The 15,501-nt window shown below is 51.4% G+C and overlaps 1 protein-coding gene and 1 non-coding gene across 3 annotated transcripts in view; both read left to right on the top strand.

Annotated features, from left to right (window-relative positions):
- Positions 1–33: 33 nt before the first annotated feature.
- VRK3 (VRK serine/threonine kinase 3) overlaps positions 34–15,501 on the top strand; it is a 33,388-nt gene continuing 17,920 nt past the window's right edge. Inside the window, exons 1-7 of one of the 2 annotated variants that reach the window (XM_015081319.3) lie at positions 34–223; positions 1,190–1,252; positions 5,714–5,853; positions 6,425–6,574; positions 7,759–7,953; positions 13,608–13,672; positions 15,266–15,332. In XM_015081319.3, the coding sequence (XP_014936805.1) occupies positions 5,715–5,853; positions 6,425–6,574; positions 7,759–7,953; positions 13,608–13,672; positions 15,266–15,332 (616 nt within the window). In that variant the 5' untranslated portion in view covers positions 34–223; positions 1,190–1,252; position 5,714. Of the gene's footprint in view, positions 302–1,189; positions 1,253–5,713; positions 5,854–6,424; positions 6,575–7,758; positions 7,954–13,607; positions 13,673–15,265; positions 15,333–15,501 lie in introns of both variants that reach the window. The other variant, XM_015081318.3, reaches the window with a different exon arrangement.
- TRNAK-CUU (transfer RNA lysine (anticodon CUU)) lies at positions 3,710–3,784 on the top strand. Its single transcript has one exon. It is a non-coding gene; the product is annotated as a tRNA-Lys (tRNA).

Here is a 15,501-nt window from a genome sequence, read left to right as displayed (position 1 = left end):
CCTCCTTACCATTGGGTCACGTTGGCACATGCGCAGTAGAACCAGAAACCCTCCAAAAGAGGGTGGAATGGGGGTGGGCGATGAGGAAATAATCCCTCCCGGTCACTGCCCGAGGGCAGTCCGGAGGCCAGCAGCGCCTGCGCGGGCGCTGTCCTTCCTCGGGTCGAGGATGCGCGCGCAGCGCTTTCCGCCTCCCGGAAGTTTACGCGGGACAACTAAGAAGGTGAGTCCTACTTCCGCGAAGGGTCGGAGAATCTGGCCGCAGATACCTGGCTCCCAACCCCGCTCACGAAGTCCAGAGGTGAGGGGAAAGTGAGGCGGAGAAGGGAGAGGTCTCCTGATGCAGTGACCACAGTTCGGTCGTGCTGCCTGTGACGTCAGCACGACCCTTTGTGGGAGACGGAGGCCCCCGGGCTGGGGGTCTCTATGAAAGAAGCTTCTTGTCGCCGCGATTACTGATCTGTCCTTGCAGCCCTCTCAGGCCCCTGTGGGGTCTTGGCGGGTGTGGCTACGACGGAGATGGGCGGGGCTCATAGGGAGCTTGTCGGCCGTCCTGTCTTGACACGACGTCATGCCCGATTTTTTGGGAGGGCGGGGCTAGGCGAGTCGTGGTCATCCAGAAGACTGTCCCTCCTTCCCTGAGGTGGATGGAGTCTAGTAGCCTTTAGCTCTTTTGCTGTACAATGGCTGAGAACCTCCTAGGAGGGACGCAATTCTTAACAGATAGCAAATGTTCAGTAAATATTGGTTGAACAAATAAAATAAACGGGTGAATGGATGATAAAGACTGGCCTGAGCGTTGGAGCCTTGGGTTTAAGTCCTGAACTAGCCATGTGACCTTGGACAGGTGACTTTACTGTGAAACTGCCTTCTTCCATCCATATTTATTGAGCGTTTACTGTAACACTACCTCCATCTGACCTATTAAACAGTTGTTCATTTGCTTATTAATCTCATCCTCTGCCACTAGAATGTGAGCTTCCTCAGGTCAAGGGCCTCGTTTGTTTCCTTTGCTGCTGTATCCCCAGTGGTTAGCACATATTAGGAGTTCGGTGAGGGATTATTGAGTGAGTGAATGAACTTAGTACTTGCGGGCTACATAGCCAGTGATCAGTAAACATTAACCATTATCTTTCACTTATATGTGAAATGGGCCCGAGTCAACCTCTCCACTTTTATTCACTTACAGGACTCTTCTAAGATGGAGTTTCCAGCCCAGGGAATCTGAAGGGCAGACTGTGACCCCATTAAGGTACCATCCCCTCAGGGACAGGCCCCCTTATAGCTTATTCCCCACCAACAGCCTGCTCCTGTTCCGCCTCCTCTGTGCTGCTGCTGTCAGACTTCACTCCCAGGAGGAAAGTTATCATGGATGTGACAGGGTCACTGGATTAGGTGCTTGCCCCATCCTAGAGGCCATCTTTAGCCAAGGGCACTTGGCACCGAGGGAAAACTCCACTTAAGGCAAAACCACTTAACACTGTAAAGCCAGAAAAACCCCAAAAAACAAAAAAACTGCCAAGTCTTAGGGGTGCCTGGGTGGCTCAGTCGGTTAAGTGTCTGACTCCTGATTTCAGCTCAGGTCGTGATCTCACAGTTTGTGAGTTCGTGCCCCGTGTTGGACTCTGTGCTGACAGCAGGGAGCCTGCTTAGATTCTCTCTCTCTCTCCTCTCTCTGCCCTTCCCCTGCTCATGTGCGTGCATGCTGTCTCTCTCAGAATAAATAAATTAAAAAACAAAACAAAACTAAAGTCTTAGTTTGCTAGTCAGACGAGGCCAGACTATGCTGCATTAGCAGCAGCCCCCATATCTCAGTGGCTGAACCCAAATTCAAGTTTCTCACGGATACAAAGCCTGGAACCACTCTTCAGGGTAGCCGCCCTCCAGGCCATTTTGATCTTGTGGCTCCAATGTCACCAGAAGGGCTTCAGGTGTGCAATGGCCTGAAGCGAGAAGAGGAGTGACTCCTCTAGCTTACCAAAAATGCTCACCCATGTTTATCCCTTCGAGAAGAGAGATCTGTCCATTCAGATGTCAACCAGGACAACAAATTAAGTGCCACAACCAACCTACAGGTTTCCTTAAAAGACACTTGGCAACAGCCTTTGCGGTCTGACATCGTACACAGCTCCTTGGTGGGAGTTGAAGGAAAGGCAGTTTTCTACCACAGTGTGGTTTCTGCTTTTCTGCAGACCAAGGGGAAGCACAACCCTCATCTCCTCTGGCTGCGATTTCTTTCCTGAGCTCTTTGGACGGCCTGTGACTTTCAAGGGCAAGCCATAAGTCAGCACCATAAGTCCATAAGTCAGCACCAAGTGGAAATGGAGAAGCCTGGGAGGCGCGGAACTTCCGGAAAGGGAAGGGGCAGAAGAGAAGGACTGACAACTGGAATGTAAATTGGATACGGGGCATGATCCGGTCATAAGAGCCACTAACATAAAAGGCTTTCCGGGGGCCAGGCCCTGTTCTCAGCGCTTGATATAAATGTATTCATTTAGGCCCCAGCAACTACTCTAGCGGTCAAAAAAAAGTACTGTTAGAAGCCGCATTTTACCATTGGGCAGACTGGGGCACAGAGAGGGTAAGTAACATGCCCAGCATGTAGCGGATATGGAACCGAAATCCAGGAGCCTGGAGCCAGAGCCAGACTTTAAGGACTCTCCTGTTTACAGGTGCAACAGACACCAAGCTCTACGGTGAATACAGGAAAAGGTGTTTGATCAGACTGACCCAGACACAAAAAGATAGTTATGGCATGATCTCACTTCTAGGTGGAATCTAAGGAAAAAAAAAAAAAAAAGCCAAACTCTTAGTAACAGAGAGTAGAATGGTGGTTACCAGAGGCTGTGGGGAAAAAGATATTGATCACAGGGGACAGACTTTCAGGGCATCTGGCTGGCTTCAGTTGGAAAAGCAGACGACTCTTGATCGCAGGGTCGTGAGTTCGAGCCCCACGTTAGGCGTGGGGCCTACTTTTAAAAGAAAGTGTTGGGGAGGGGACAAACTCAGTTATGATTAACAAATTCTGGAGACCATAGCGACTGTAGTCAATGATAATGTATCAAATACCTGAAATTTGCTAAGAAAATGGATCTCAAGGGTCCTCACCACCCACACAAAAATAGTGGCAGCTATGGGCGGTCACGGATATGTTAATCAGGCAGTTGTGGTAACCATTTCACAATATGGACAAATTGCAGCACATTGTGTGGTACGCCCCACATATGTACAGTTTTTGTTTGTCAAAAATAAAAGAGGAGAGAACTTTCTCTTGCGAGGTGACATGAAGTCACGAGCAAACTTACTTTGGCTTGTGTTTCCATAGCCAGTTGGTAATCAGTACTGTATGCCAAGTCTTACAATAAAGGGCGAAGGAAATAATCTTACTTTCTTTTGCTATTTGAGATTTATAAATAGGGACACCTGGGTGGCTTAGTCGGTTAAGCCTCCGACTTCGCTCAGGTCATGATCTCCCAGTCCGGTCCATGAGTTCGAGCCCCACCTCGGGCTCTGTGCTAAGCGATCAGAGCCTGGAGCCTGCTTGGGATTCTGTGTCTCCTTCCCTCTCTGCCCCTCCCCCGCTTGTGCTCTGTCTCTGTCTCTAAAATTAAACATTTTTTTAAAAGTTTAAAGTATATAAATAAATAAATAAACAAATAAAATACATCTACTTAAAAAATAAGTAAAATAAAATATATCTACTTGAGGGGCACCTGGCTGGCTCAGTTGGTAGAGCACGTGACTCTTAATCTCGAGGTCATGAGTTCGAGTCTCGTGTGGTGTAGGGTTTACTTAAAATAAGAAAAAAAACAATAAATTAAAAAAAAAAGTAAAATATATCTACTTGAAGTACCCATAGCACTGGCATCCTTGTTGATTTTCTCTTCTTCGCTTAACTAGTTTAATCCTGTTTTTATGGGTTGACTTGTGTCCCTCAGAATTCCATCATGTGGAAACCCTGACCCTGAGTACCTCAGAATGTGGCCGTATTTGGAGATAGGGCCTTTAAAGAGGTAATTAAGTTAAAACGGGGTTGTTAGGGTAGGCCAGCCGCGGTCTGAATGTTTGTGTCCCCCTCCCCCAAAACGCATATTTTGAAATGCTAATGCCCAGTGTGATGGTATTAGGGAGGGGAGCCTTTGGGGAGGACAGTAGGTCATGAGGGTAGAGCCGTCACTAATGGGATCAGTATTCTTTTGAAGGAGACCCCAGATAGCTCCCTAGCCCCTTCCTCCATGTGGGGACTGAGGAAAAATTGTCAGTCTGGACCCCCAAAGGCCTTCACCAGAACTGAACCATGGTGGCATTTTGACCTCGGACCTCCTAGTCTCCAGAACTCTGAGAAATAAGTTTCTGTTTTTCATAAGGCACGCAGTCTGTCATATTTCAATATCGTAGCCCAAACAGACCAAAGCGGGGCCCTAATCCCATATGACTGGTTCCTTACAAGAAGAGATTGGAACGCCGTCAGGGGGACGGCCATGTGAACACAGAAGGCAGCCATCTGTGAGCCAAGGAGAGAGGCCCCAGAAGAAACCGGCCTTGCTCACACCTTGATCTCCGACTTCTGGCCTCCAGAGTTCTGAGGAAATAAATTCTGTGGTTCAAACCCCGCAGGCAGTGGTGTTTGGGTACAGCAGCCCGAGCAGACGAATACACCTGCCGTGTCCTCCTTTTTAATAGGCTCTGTGTGTACCTTTGGTTTTGATTTTTACAAGTGTTAGGAAATATCCCAGAGACACACAAAGCCTAAAGGATAATGTCAACACCCGTGTCTCACTAAGTCAGGATAAGACAGGCTGTTTGCAGTAGCGGATGCTACGGTCCTCGGGGCTTAATGCAACGTGTATTTATTCACTGATCATGAGATTCCAGCGTGGACCCGACAGCCCTCCTTCATCTTGTAGCTATGCCAGGGGAGTGATGCGGCCTCCGGGGCCATGCGTGCTGAGAAGGGGTGGATGGAGGGGGTCCTCTGGCTCTTAACTGCCTCAGCTGGGAATTGACTTCCACTCACACGCCATTAACCAGGATTAGTTATGTGGCCCCGGTGTAACCGCAGGGGACCCCCGGGAAGGGTAGGGGAGCACGTGGATATTTGGTGAGCATTCACGGTCTCTCCCAAACCGATTGTGTGTTTCAAGAAACAAACATCGGAAGTACAGGGGAAGACCCTCAGTGCTTCAGTGACCTGAGCGGTTCTGCGTAACTTTCATGGACTCCAAGGAATTCCCGTATCTTCTGTGAAACCTGCAGTTTCGCATTGCATTTTTCTGCTTTTGACCTGCCCGGGGCCATTAGGGGAGAGATGGGTGGCTAGAAGCTGGATGCAGTGGTGGGTGGGTGGGGGGGTGGATTTGTTTTAGAAGTGGCCACTTCCTGGGGAAGCGCCCGACTCTTGGTTTCAGCTCAGGTCATGATCTCACGGTTCGTGAGATCAAGCCCCGCGTCAGGCTCTGCGCTGGTAGCACAGAGTCTGCTTGGGATTCTCTCTCTCCCTCTCTCTCTGCCCCTTCCCCATTCTCTCTCTAAATAAATACGTTAAAAAAAAAAAATAGAAGTGGTCACTTCCTAAGAGAGTATATTCCAATGTAGTAACTTTTCTCCCTTTTGCAATGTTGTCACCAGGGGGAGCGCAGATGAACTATTCACTGGCAGTGGGTGAAGTTTTGCTTTCAGCTCCCTGTTCCCTCCCCCACCTTTTGTTTTCTAGCATGATCACCTTCTGTCCAAACTGTGGCAAAAATATCGAAGCGACATTCAAATTCTGCCCCTACTGTGGGAAACCATTGCCTGTGGAGGAGCATGAAGGGTGCCAGACCTTTGTCAGACCGCTTACGTCATCCTTCCGAGGTAAGAACCAGCCCTTTGAGGGGTGACGAATGCATGTATATATGCATCGGGGGAGGAAGGCCGGAAACCTTTGCAGCCTGTCTGACCCGGCATTGATCCTGCGGCTGCCCAGGACTCAGACTCTGTCTACACTCAGTTTCCTGGCATCTGATCGGCCCCTGGGTTTTCAAGTTGACAACTCAGGGGGTGCCTGGCTGGCTTGGTCAGTGGAGCATCCGGCTCTTGATTGCGGCTCGTGGTTAGCAGGATCAAGCCCCACGTCCAGCTCTGTGCTAACAGGGCAGAGCCTGCTTGGGACTCTCTCTCCCCCTCTCTTTCTCTGCCCCTGCCCTGCTCGCGCACAGTGCATTCTCTCTCTCAAAATAAATAAACACAAAAAAATACAAGAGAGGAGGAAAAAAAGAAAATGAAGGGATAGTTTGCTTAGGTATTTAGGTGACCGAAGAAGCGAGGTTTGGCTCTGGGGATCGGCGGGAAGAGTGGTTGAATGTGCCCTCAGGGTTTTCCAGTTTAGGGTTCCCTGGAAAAGGCCTTTGTAATTTCAGTCTGCATCCTGTCTTCCTTTCTCCAGGCTCAAAGAGAAAGAGGAACACCAGTTCTGAAAGCTCTTCCAAGAAAGTGAGATGGTCTAGCACTGTCACCTCTTCCTCGTCATCCGTCTTCTCTGATGGTGACAGTTCTGGGTCTGAAGATACCTTGAGACCCTGTGAGAGACCCAAAGGTGAGAGTTGGGGTCAACCTGGCCTGACTAGACGGGGAAAAGGTGGGTCACCGGACAGTATTTGGGGCATCCTTCCCCTGCCCGGGCATCCCCTACCCCACCTGGACCCTCATTGCAGCATCCCTAGCCTCCAGTCCGTCTACACACAGCCAGAGCCGCCCCTGTTCTCACCTGTGCATAGCCTCCTGCCTCCTATCGCCCCTCCAGCCCCAGCTCTTCATCCTGGCATCGAGGGGCAGCTCTCTAGGAAGCCTTTCCTGAGCACCACAGGCTAGATCAAGGCTGCCTCGTCTCCCTCTCTTTGCCCTCTTAGCCCCCAGTGCCAGTGACACCCTCATTTGAGCACATGTCTCCTCCAGGCTCCATGGCCCTTTCTGCCTCACTTGCTAGACTGAGAGTCCTGTGTGGGCAGGGACCAGGAAGACTCATGTGCATAGGCCTGGAGCCAGCCGACGAGCCTGGGAGTCTTGAGGACCGTGTACCCTCTCCTTCCTAGTGGGCCCTTGGATCTAAAGTCACAGCCCCCAGTGCCTCCCCTCTGTCCCTTGTTGTCTCCAGGCCCCTCTGCCTCTTGCCATTCTACGCCTTGGGTGGATGGTGGGTGGGAAGAATGGAGTAGATAATATCTCTTCTTGTGTCGTTGTCTCTCTCCTCACCATTGCCCCCCATTCTCTTGCCAGTCTGGGAGCCTCTCAAGGGCAGGGCCTCTGTCTAACAAATTTCTGACTCTTTATATTCAGCACAGGGTGGCCAGGTCCTGTTTCAGGATATTTTTGGTCGAATGTCTGGAAGATCTTTTTTCCCCTCAGTAAACTTCTCTTCATTCAACAAGACCCAACTCAAACATCCCCTCCTCCAGGAAGCCTCTCTTGACTTCTCTAGGCGGTATCAGTTTCTCTCTCTTATCCCTCTGTATTGTCCTGTTTTGGACTCAGTTCTGACTGACGGTGTCCAGATCAGACTCCCCCACCAAATTAGGGGCTCCTGAGGGAAGGGCCCAGGTCTGACTCGTGTCCAGGTCCCCAGCTTTGTTGCACAAGGGCCTGACTCATGAAAGGTCCCAGGAAGCATTTGTTGAAAGAACAAATGAATAAACGAACCCTATGATGAGCATTGTCCCATTACCCATCCAACTTGTCTCTCCCTGTTGCTGCTTTTTCCTTATTCTGACTATCTTCCTGCAGGGTCCTGGAGCAGACCCCCAACCCCCAAAAGCAGCCCACAGGCGACCAGGCAAAGCCCTCAGACCCTGAAGCGGAGCCGGGTGACAACCTCGCTTGAGGCTTTGCCCACAGGGACGGTGGTGACAGACAAGAATGGGCGACACTGGAAACTGGGATCCCTCCAGACCAGGGACAGCCAGGGCATTCTCTATAAAGGTATGCTGTCCACTGGCCGGCGGGTGCTGGGTCTGGCAGGGGCATCTCTGAGCCAGGGCAAGGGGCGGGGACCCCCTTTCTGAGAATGGAAATGAGAGCCATATCCCAGCTGCCCACCTGCCTCTAGACAGCTTTCTCTTAGACTTGGGATTGCAAACCTACCCACCTGCAGGGGCTGCGCAGGTAGAGTAAGCGTGTTCAGGAGGCTAAAAGGTGATGGGGACATCTGGGAATTCTGTGCCCCGTGTAACAAGGCACCCCCCCCCCCGCCGTTCCGTGTCCACCTCTGTCATATGGGAGCTCAGGCCCAGTGAGGGTGAATGATGAGGACGATGATGAGTGTTCTATCAACCCTGCAGAGATAGCATGGAACCCCCCCCCAAAAAAAAAACAATTTGGTTTGATTGTTAAGAGTGACACAGACCAAGAGAATGCAAAAGGCTAATTGCTTGAGAGCGGCTCTGAACCGCTCTGAACCAGGAAGGAAAGGTGCCTGATCGGGGTTTTTGTTTGGTTAAAGGGCAAGGCCTGGGCGAGGGTTCCCCGCACAGGGGCCGGGGCCTCATGTGTTTCGCCTCTCCTACCAGCACCACAGAAGGGAGCCCCTGGCTTTCTTATCAGCCTGCCCAGACGTGGAGCGGGGAGCGGAAGAGGCAGGGCCGGGCTTGGAAGCTGGCAGTAGTCAAAGATTAAAAAAAGAAGTCCGGGGCGCCCTGGTGGCTCAGTCGGTCAAGCGTCTGACTCTTGATTTCAGTTCAGGTCATGATTGCACAGTCATGAGATTGAGCCCTGTGTCGGGCTCCACTCTGGGCGAGGAGCCTGCTTAAGATTCTCTCTCCCCCTCTGCCCCTTTCCCCTGCTCCTGCACTCTCTCTTGCTCGCTCTCAAAAAAAAAAAAAAAAAAAGGGAGTCCGATACCTTGTTACAATGAAGAAAACAAAAACCGTGCACTGATTGGTATTTATTAATCAACCTAATGTTTACTGAGTGCCTATTCAAGGCCGCACCGTGTTCCAAGTGCTTTACGTGATTTTGGGGGTGGGGGGTGTTGTTATTTTGTCAAATGAGGTTGACCTTTCATCAAAATGACGATTTTAAAGTTTACTATTAAGTGAGTTGTAGTCCATTCATCATGCTGCACAGCCATCATGTGTATCTAGTTCCAGAACATTCCCATCACCCCTAATGGAAGCCCTGTACCAAAGCACCCACTCCCCACACCCCTCCTCCCAGCCTCAGGCAACCACTAATCTGCTCTGTCTGTCTGGGTTCCTCTGTTCTGGATATTTCTGATAAATGCAGTGATACACTACATCATGGCCTTTTGTGTCTATATGCTGTCCCTCAGCGTGATGTTTTCAAGGTCCATCCACATCGTAGCACGTGTCAGAACTTCATTCTGCCTTGCGGCTGAATAGTATTCCAGGGTGTGCACATACCACATCTGGTTTCTTCATGTTATGGGTCGGTGCACGTGTGCATTGTTTCCACACTTGGCCCTGGTGACTAGTGCTGCTGTGAGCATCTGCACACACGTTTTCACATGGACGTGTTTTGCTTCGTACTTGCTAACTCATAATGGATGTCAGCACTGTCGTTGCCCCATTTCCTAGATGAGCAAGCAGGCTCCAGTGCTCAGCACAGAGCCTGACGCAGGGCTTGAGCTCATGAACCGTGAGATTAGGACCTGAGCCAAAGTCAAGAGTCAGAAGCTTAACTGACTGAGCCCCCAGGCACCCCGAGAATTGCAATTTTTAGTACAGCAGCTGACACTCTTAGCTCACTGTGGGCCCCGCTCTAAGTTCACCACACCAATCAGCTCATCTTTTTTTTTTTTTAATTTTATTTTTAATTTTTTTAAATTTACATCCAAATTAGCATATAGTGCAACAGTGATTTCGGGAGTAGGTTCCTTGATGCCCCTTCCCCATTTAGCCCATCCCCCCTCCCACAAGCCCTCCCGTAACCCTCAGTTTGTTCTCCATATTTACGAGTCTCTTCTGTTTTGTCCCCCTCCGTTTTTATATTATTTTTGCTTCCCTTCCCTTATGTTCGTCTGTTTTGTCTTGTAAAGTCCTCCTATGAGTGAAGTCATACGATATTTGTCTTTCTCTGACTGACTTATTTCACTTAGCATAATACCCTCCACTTCCATCCATGTAGTCGCAAATGGCAAGATTTCATTCTTTTTGATTGCTGAGTAATACTCCATTGTATATATATACCACATCTTCTTTATCCATTCATCCATCGATGGACATTAGGGCTCTTTCCATACTTTGGCTATTGTTGATAGTGCTGCTATAAACGTGGGGGTGCATGTGTCCCTTCGAAATGGCACACCTGTATCCCGTGGATAAATGCCTAGTAGTGCAATTGCTGGGTCGTAGGGTAGTTCTATTTTTAGTTTTTTGAGGAAACTCCATACTGTTTTCCAGAGTAGCTGCACCAGCTTGCATCCCCCCCCCCTTTTTTTTTGAGAGACAGAGAATGATGGAGGGACAAAGAGAGAGGTGGACAGAGGATCTGAAGCAGGCTCTGAACTGACAGCAGAGAGCCCAATGTGGGGTTCGAACTCATGAACCATGAGATCATGACCTGAGCCAAAGTCAGACGCACAACTGACTGAGCCGCCTAGGCACCCCCCCCCCCATCTTATTCCCTTATTCATACAGCCCTATGAGTGGCCACCCTTTTCCTTTGTCAGTTCCTGAGTTCTAATCCCCGCAGCTGCTCACCGCGCTGTGCTTGTGAAAAGTAGCCTGGGCTCAAGTTCAGGACTACCCTCTGGGTCTGTGCCCTTGTGGACGGAGATTTGGGGCTTGTGTCAGTTTTCTGTGGCCACCATAACAAATTACCACAAACTTAGTGGCTTGAGACAGCACTCGTTTGTTCTCTTACAGGTGTGGAGGTCAGAAGTCCAAAATCAGTCTCACGAGTCTTTTGGAGGCTCTGGGGGTGGAGAGGGGCCTGTTTCCTTGCATTTTCGGGCTTCTAGAGGCGCCCGTGTTCCTGGGCTCATAGCCCTTCCTTCAGCTTCAAGATGTATCAAGCTCCTCTCTGCTTCCATTATGCCCATGCCTTCCCCCCCTTTCTCTAGTTATACCTTCCCTAACCCCCTTCTCTGTAAGAACTCTTGTGGGGCGCCTGGGTGGCTCAGTCGGTTCGTTCTGGTTATGCTGGATCCCAGACCAACTTTCTTGCTCCAGGTGCAACATCTGGCAGCTGGGAGCTTCCACCTGTTTGCCTGCTATGCTCTTGTCTGCATGCTCTCCATGTATCAGGTCTGCATCAGGCAGGAGTCTCCCCACGTCCTAGAGTCTGGAGCCCTGGATTGATAGCCTGGCTCTGCAGGGGCCAGTGACCAAGCTCATTGCCCTTCCTGGGCCCCTGTGGGCTCCCCTCTATAATGGGAATCGCCCAGCTGGCTCTGCGGGCTGTTGGCATGAGGGCCACATAGAGGAGCTCAAGAGAAAAAGCCCCTCATAATCTGCAGAGTAGTGCCTGAGATCGCACTGAAATTGCCAACTGTCCCTGCCTGCTTCTGAGCGTCAGGAGCATATGTGTCACCCGTCTGTGTGGGAACTCTGTGAGCTGGGTACTGTTAGCATGCCTGAGAGGTGCCACAGCCAGCTCCAGACACCCGTTGGTGATCTCCCCAAGCCCCCTTCTCACAGGTGGAAAGGACCCCCCTTTCTCCTGAGATTTGAGCCCCCCCCCCCCCCACATTTCCCTCTCTTAGGCTTGGCTCGGGTCACCCTCGGTCCTGGGTTCTGTAAACCCTGGACTCCCACCCTGCTCTGGCTGGAGCTTCATGAGGGCAAGGATGGCTTCTGGGTAACTGTCACCTCCCTTATTTCCACACCTTGGACAGCGCCAATCTGGCTGAGCAAGGGGCAGCAAGGATTTGAAAGGGTGGAGGAGGGCACAGAGAGCCTCGGGAATGGACAACAGTGTGTTGGTTTATGGGCCCCGGATGATGTTGAGCACTCGTGATGAGCCTGGCTTGGTGCCGAGCTCCGGGGCTGAGTGGGTTCTCTGAGCGGTGCATGTGAAGGATGCAGCTAGCTTCAAATGTATGGTATGCGCTCAGCTACTGCCGTGCTCATTCCTGCTGGGCCACCTGAGCCCTTGTATCCAATCCTGGGGACGGGCTTCGTCACTCCTATTTCACAGGCATGGGAGTGGAGGCCCAGAGAAGTCTAGCACCTCGCGTAGAGTCACACAGAGAGTTGATTGCCCTGCGAGGAGCCTCTCTTGGCCTCTCTGACCCGCAGTTCTCCTCTCCTCCGGCAGGTGGCACTAACAACAATGGCGGCGGCAGCAGTAATCATAACGTAGTAGACCTTCCGGGGCTGTCCTGAGACCATTAAAGGGAGACCATGCGTGTAAAGCCGACACTTAGCACGGGGTTTATCCTTGAGCAGCATGGGACAAGCAGGCAGGGTGTTTATGAGGAAAAGAGGAGGAAGGATGTGGATGGTGCGCCCCCCACCCAGCGATAGGCTCAGATGGCCCCATGGGGACTCGGGGGCGGAAGTGGTGGTTCAGCACGGTTCCATGTTGAGCCGGCAGGGCTGGATCAGCCATTGGATCTGGGCAGCCCCGGGATTGCAGCTCAGAGGACCCCGAGGGGCAGAAGTCAACCTGTGACGGCACTTCCCCGGGTGGGGATGGGGCTGGGACAAGGCTTCATCCGTCCCATGGTACTCACCCACATGTGTAGACAAATGCAAATATCTGGTGTATTGGGGATCCCCAGGACCACCCCCCCAGGCTCAGGTATTCACAAGGAGGACCCACAGGCCTCAGCACATAGTTGGGCCACAGTGCATTTCAGCAAAAGAACACAGAGCACAGTCAAGGGAGGGGAAAGGCCCACGGAGTGACATCTGAGGGGAGACCAGCACAGTCTTCTGAGAGTCCCTTCCCCGGGGGCTCCCGGAGGATGCACAAGGAAGTGTGACAACACACGTGAAGTGTTGTCTACCAGGGACGCTCCTGAGAGACCCAGCACCCGGTTTTTTTTTTCTTCATATGTATTTATTTTTGATAGAGGGCATGAGCAAGGGAGGGGCAGAGAGACAGAGGATCTGAAGCGGGCTCTGCGCTGACAGCAGTGAGCCTGATGTGGGGGCTTGAACTCACAAACCACGAGATCAGGACCTGAGCTAAACTCAGACGCTCAACCAACTGAGCCACCCAGGCATCTCATACCCCAGGTTTTTATTGGTAGCTGGTCACTTAGGCACACTCTGCCTGGAACGTACCAACGTTCTAGACTCCCAGAAGGAAAGCAGGTGTTCAGCATAATAGTTTGGGCACAGGGGGCCCCTCTGCTTGGTTCAGTGATGCTGGAACCCTCCTGAAATCCAAGTACCCAGACACCAGCCATGGACCACCCTTGCAAGCAAGCCTTTCCAAGGACAGAAGTCAGGCCTGCTTGGTAATAACCCTTTTTGTGTAGCTGAATATTAGCAGAGAGAAAGGAGGAAAAAACAGAACTTTTCCAAGACCTAGGAAGGAACAGGTCTTGAAAGCCAAGAATGCACTTGACAAGCGGAAGTGTTGCTTGCTCTTCACTGAGAAGTTTCAGGACTATGACTTTCACTTTCCCTGGTGATCATAACTTTGTTCGTTTTGTCCACCCACAGCTGAGCCTGTCTCCACCTTCACCTGCAAGTCAAGTCCCCAGAAACAAAGATTCTCGCTTAAACTAGTGAGTGTCCCTGGGGGGCAGTCACAAGGGGAGGGCCTGGGGCTTGGGCACCACTGACCTCCAAGCCCCCTCTGAGGGCTGGCACAGGCAGGAGAGCTCCACCTTAGCCTGCAGGGGGCAGTGGGACCTTGGGTGGGGCACATCTCCCTCCAGCCTCAGGTTCTTTATCACAGGGGACCTGGGAAGCTGCAGTCAAGTTCTCCCTGAGCCCTGGTTCTGGTGCTGTTGGGCTGTGCAGTCTGGAGGGGCTGAGTGTCCTCACCCTTGCAATGAAGCCACTAGTACCCACATTGTGTGGCCCACTTGCCCACTACCTGTCTGCCTCATAGCATGTATTTGTTGAGCACCCACTGTATTTCACTGTGCCGGATGTTGGAGTCCATCAGAGAAGCAATCTGATGGGGTCCTTGCACTGAGGAGTCCATGAAATCTGATAAAAGGGTATCGTCTTGGTTAGTAGCCTCATCATCTCTGAAAGCTGGGATTGTAGGTGACTTTTATTGTCTTCCCTTCATTTATTCAGATTTTCTCACCCTTCCCCCCCCCCCGCCCCCTTCCCCCCCCCCCCCCCCCCCAGAATACTGTGGCAGCCAGTCCGGGTGCCTTCCCCTGGCCCTAGACAGAGACTGTGTGAGTGGTTCAGAGCGAGGACTCCGGAGCCAGGCTCACAGATGAGTAATAGCCCCTGTTCGTCGAGAGCCTGTTCCATGCCTGACCCTGGGTTAAGAGTCTCACAAGCAAGCCTGTGAGCTGGTTACTCTGTTTCCCCATTTAATAGGTGAGATAATGGGGACTCATCACTGGCCCAGGGGCAACCAGCATGCAAGTTGCTTTCTTCACTGCTGTATCTCCATTGCCAGTAGAGTGCTCAGCACATAATAGGTGCTCTGTAGAAAGAATGAATGAATGGCAGAGCTGAGCTTTGAACCTAGTTCTTTAGCCCTGTGCTCTCAAGAACCCAGCTGTACTAGTTGTGTTTAATTAAAATACTCAGTTTGCATTGTAGAAAAAATGATCCGATATTATTAATGGCTTCAGCAAAAGTAATAGTTTACTTTATTCACGTAAGTCTGGGGCAGTAGTCCAGGGCTATCACTGTGGTTCCATGAACAGGGGAGCCCACTTTCTCTCTCGTTGCTCCAACATGGGCGGCTCCACATGGGCTGAGATGGCTGCCTCAGCTCCCACCATCTCCTCTGCATTCCAGCCAACTGGAACAGAAGCGAAAAGGGAGAGCCTGCCCAGCCCTTTGAGGGCATAACCTGAAAGTTGCCCACATCTCTTCTGCTTACATCTCCATTGGCCAGAACTTGGTCACATGGTCATTCCTCACTGCCAGGGAGGCTGGGAAATGTTGTTTTTAGCTGAAGGCCACATGTCTAGGGAAACTTGTGGATCCTATCAGAAAAGAAATCTGGGCAATGGAAATAACATGTTCACATGCAGCACCCTAGGGGATTTGGTTCTGAAGTGGGGGACTTGGTGATGGTTGTGCTGGCACTAACCTGGGGTGATACCTGGCCAGTAATGTCCTTGAAGCCCTTGTCTGAGAGCTTGCATTGTGACACCTTTCCCCCTGCCGTTCCCGACTAGGATGCCAAGGACGGGCGCTTGTTCATTGAGCAGAACTTCTTCCAGCGGGCGGCCAAGCCTTTGCAAGGTATTCTGCAGGGAAATGGACAAGGGGGAGAGAGCGGTGAATTCTTGGTCAGAGCAACTAACTTCCCCCTGAAGGTGTGGGAAAAGGCCCAGTTGCGCCCCATCACCCCTTGGGCCTTGGGCCTTGGGCCTCAGAGGACAGACACCGTGGGCCTGGAGAGCCTAGTGTT

Source organism: Acinonyx jubatus, chromosome E2 (genome assembly GCF_027475565.1).
Source record: "Acinonyx jubatus isolate Ajub_Pintada_27869175 chromosome E2, VMU_Ajub_asm_v1.0, whole genome shotgun sequence".
Lineage (NCBI taxonomy): Eukaryota > Metazoa > Chordata > Mammalia > Carnivora > Felidae > Acinonyx > Acinonyx jubatus.
Note: the sequence above shows the minus strand (reverse complement) of the source record. Positions and strands in the feature narration are given on the sequence as shown.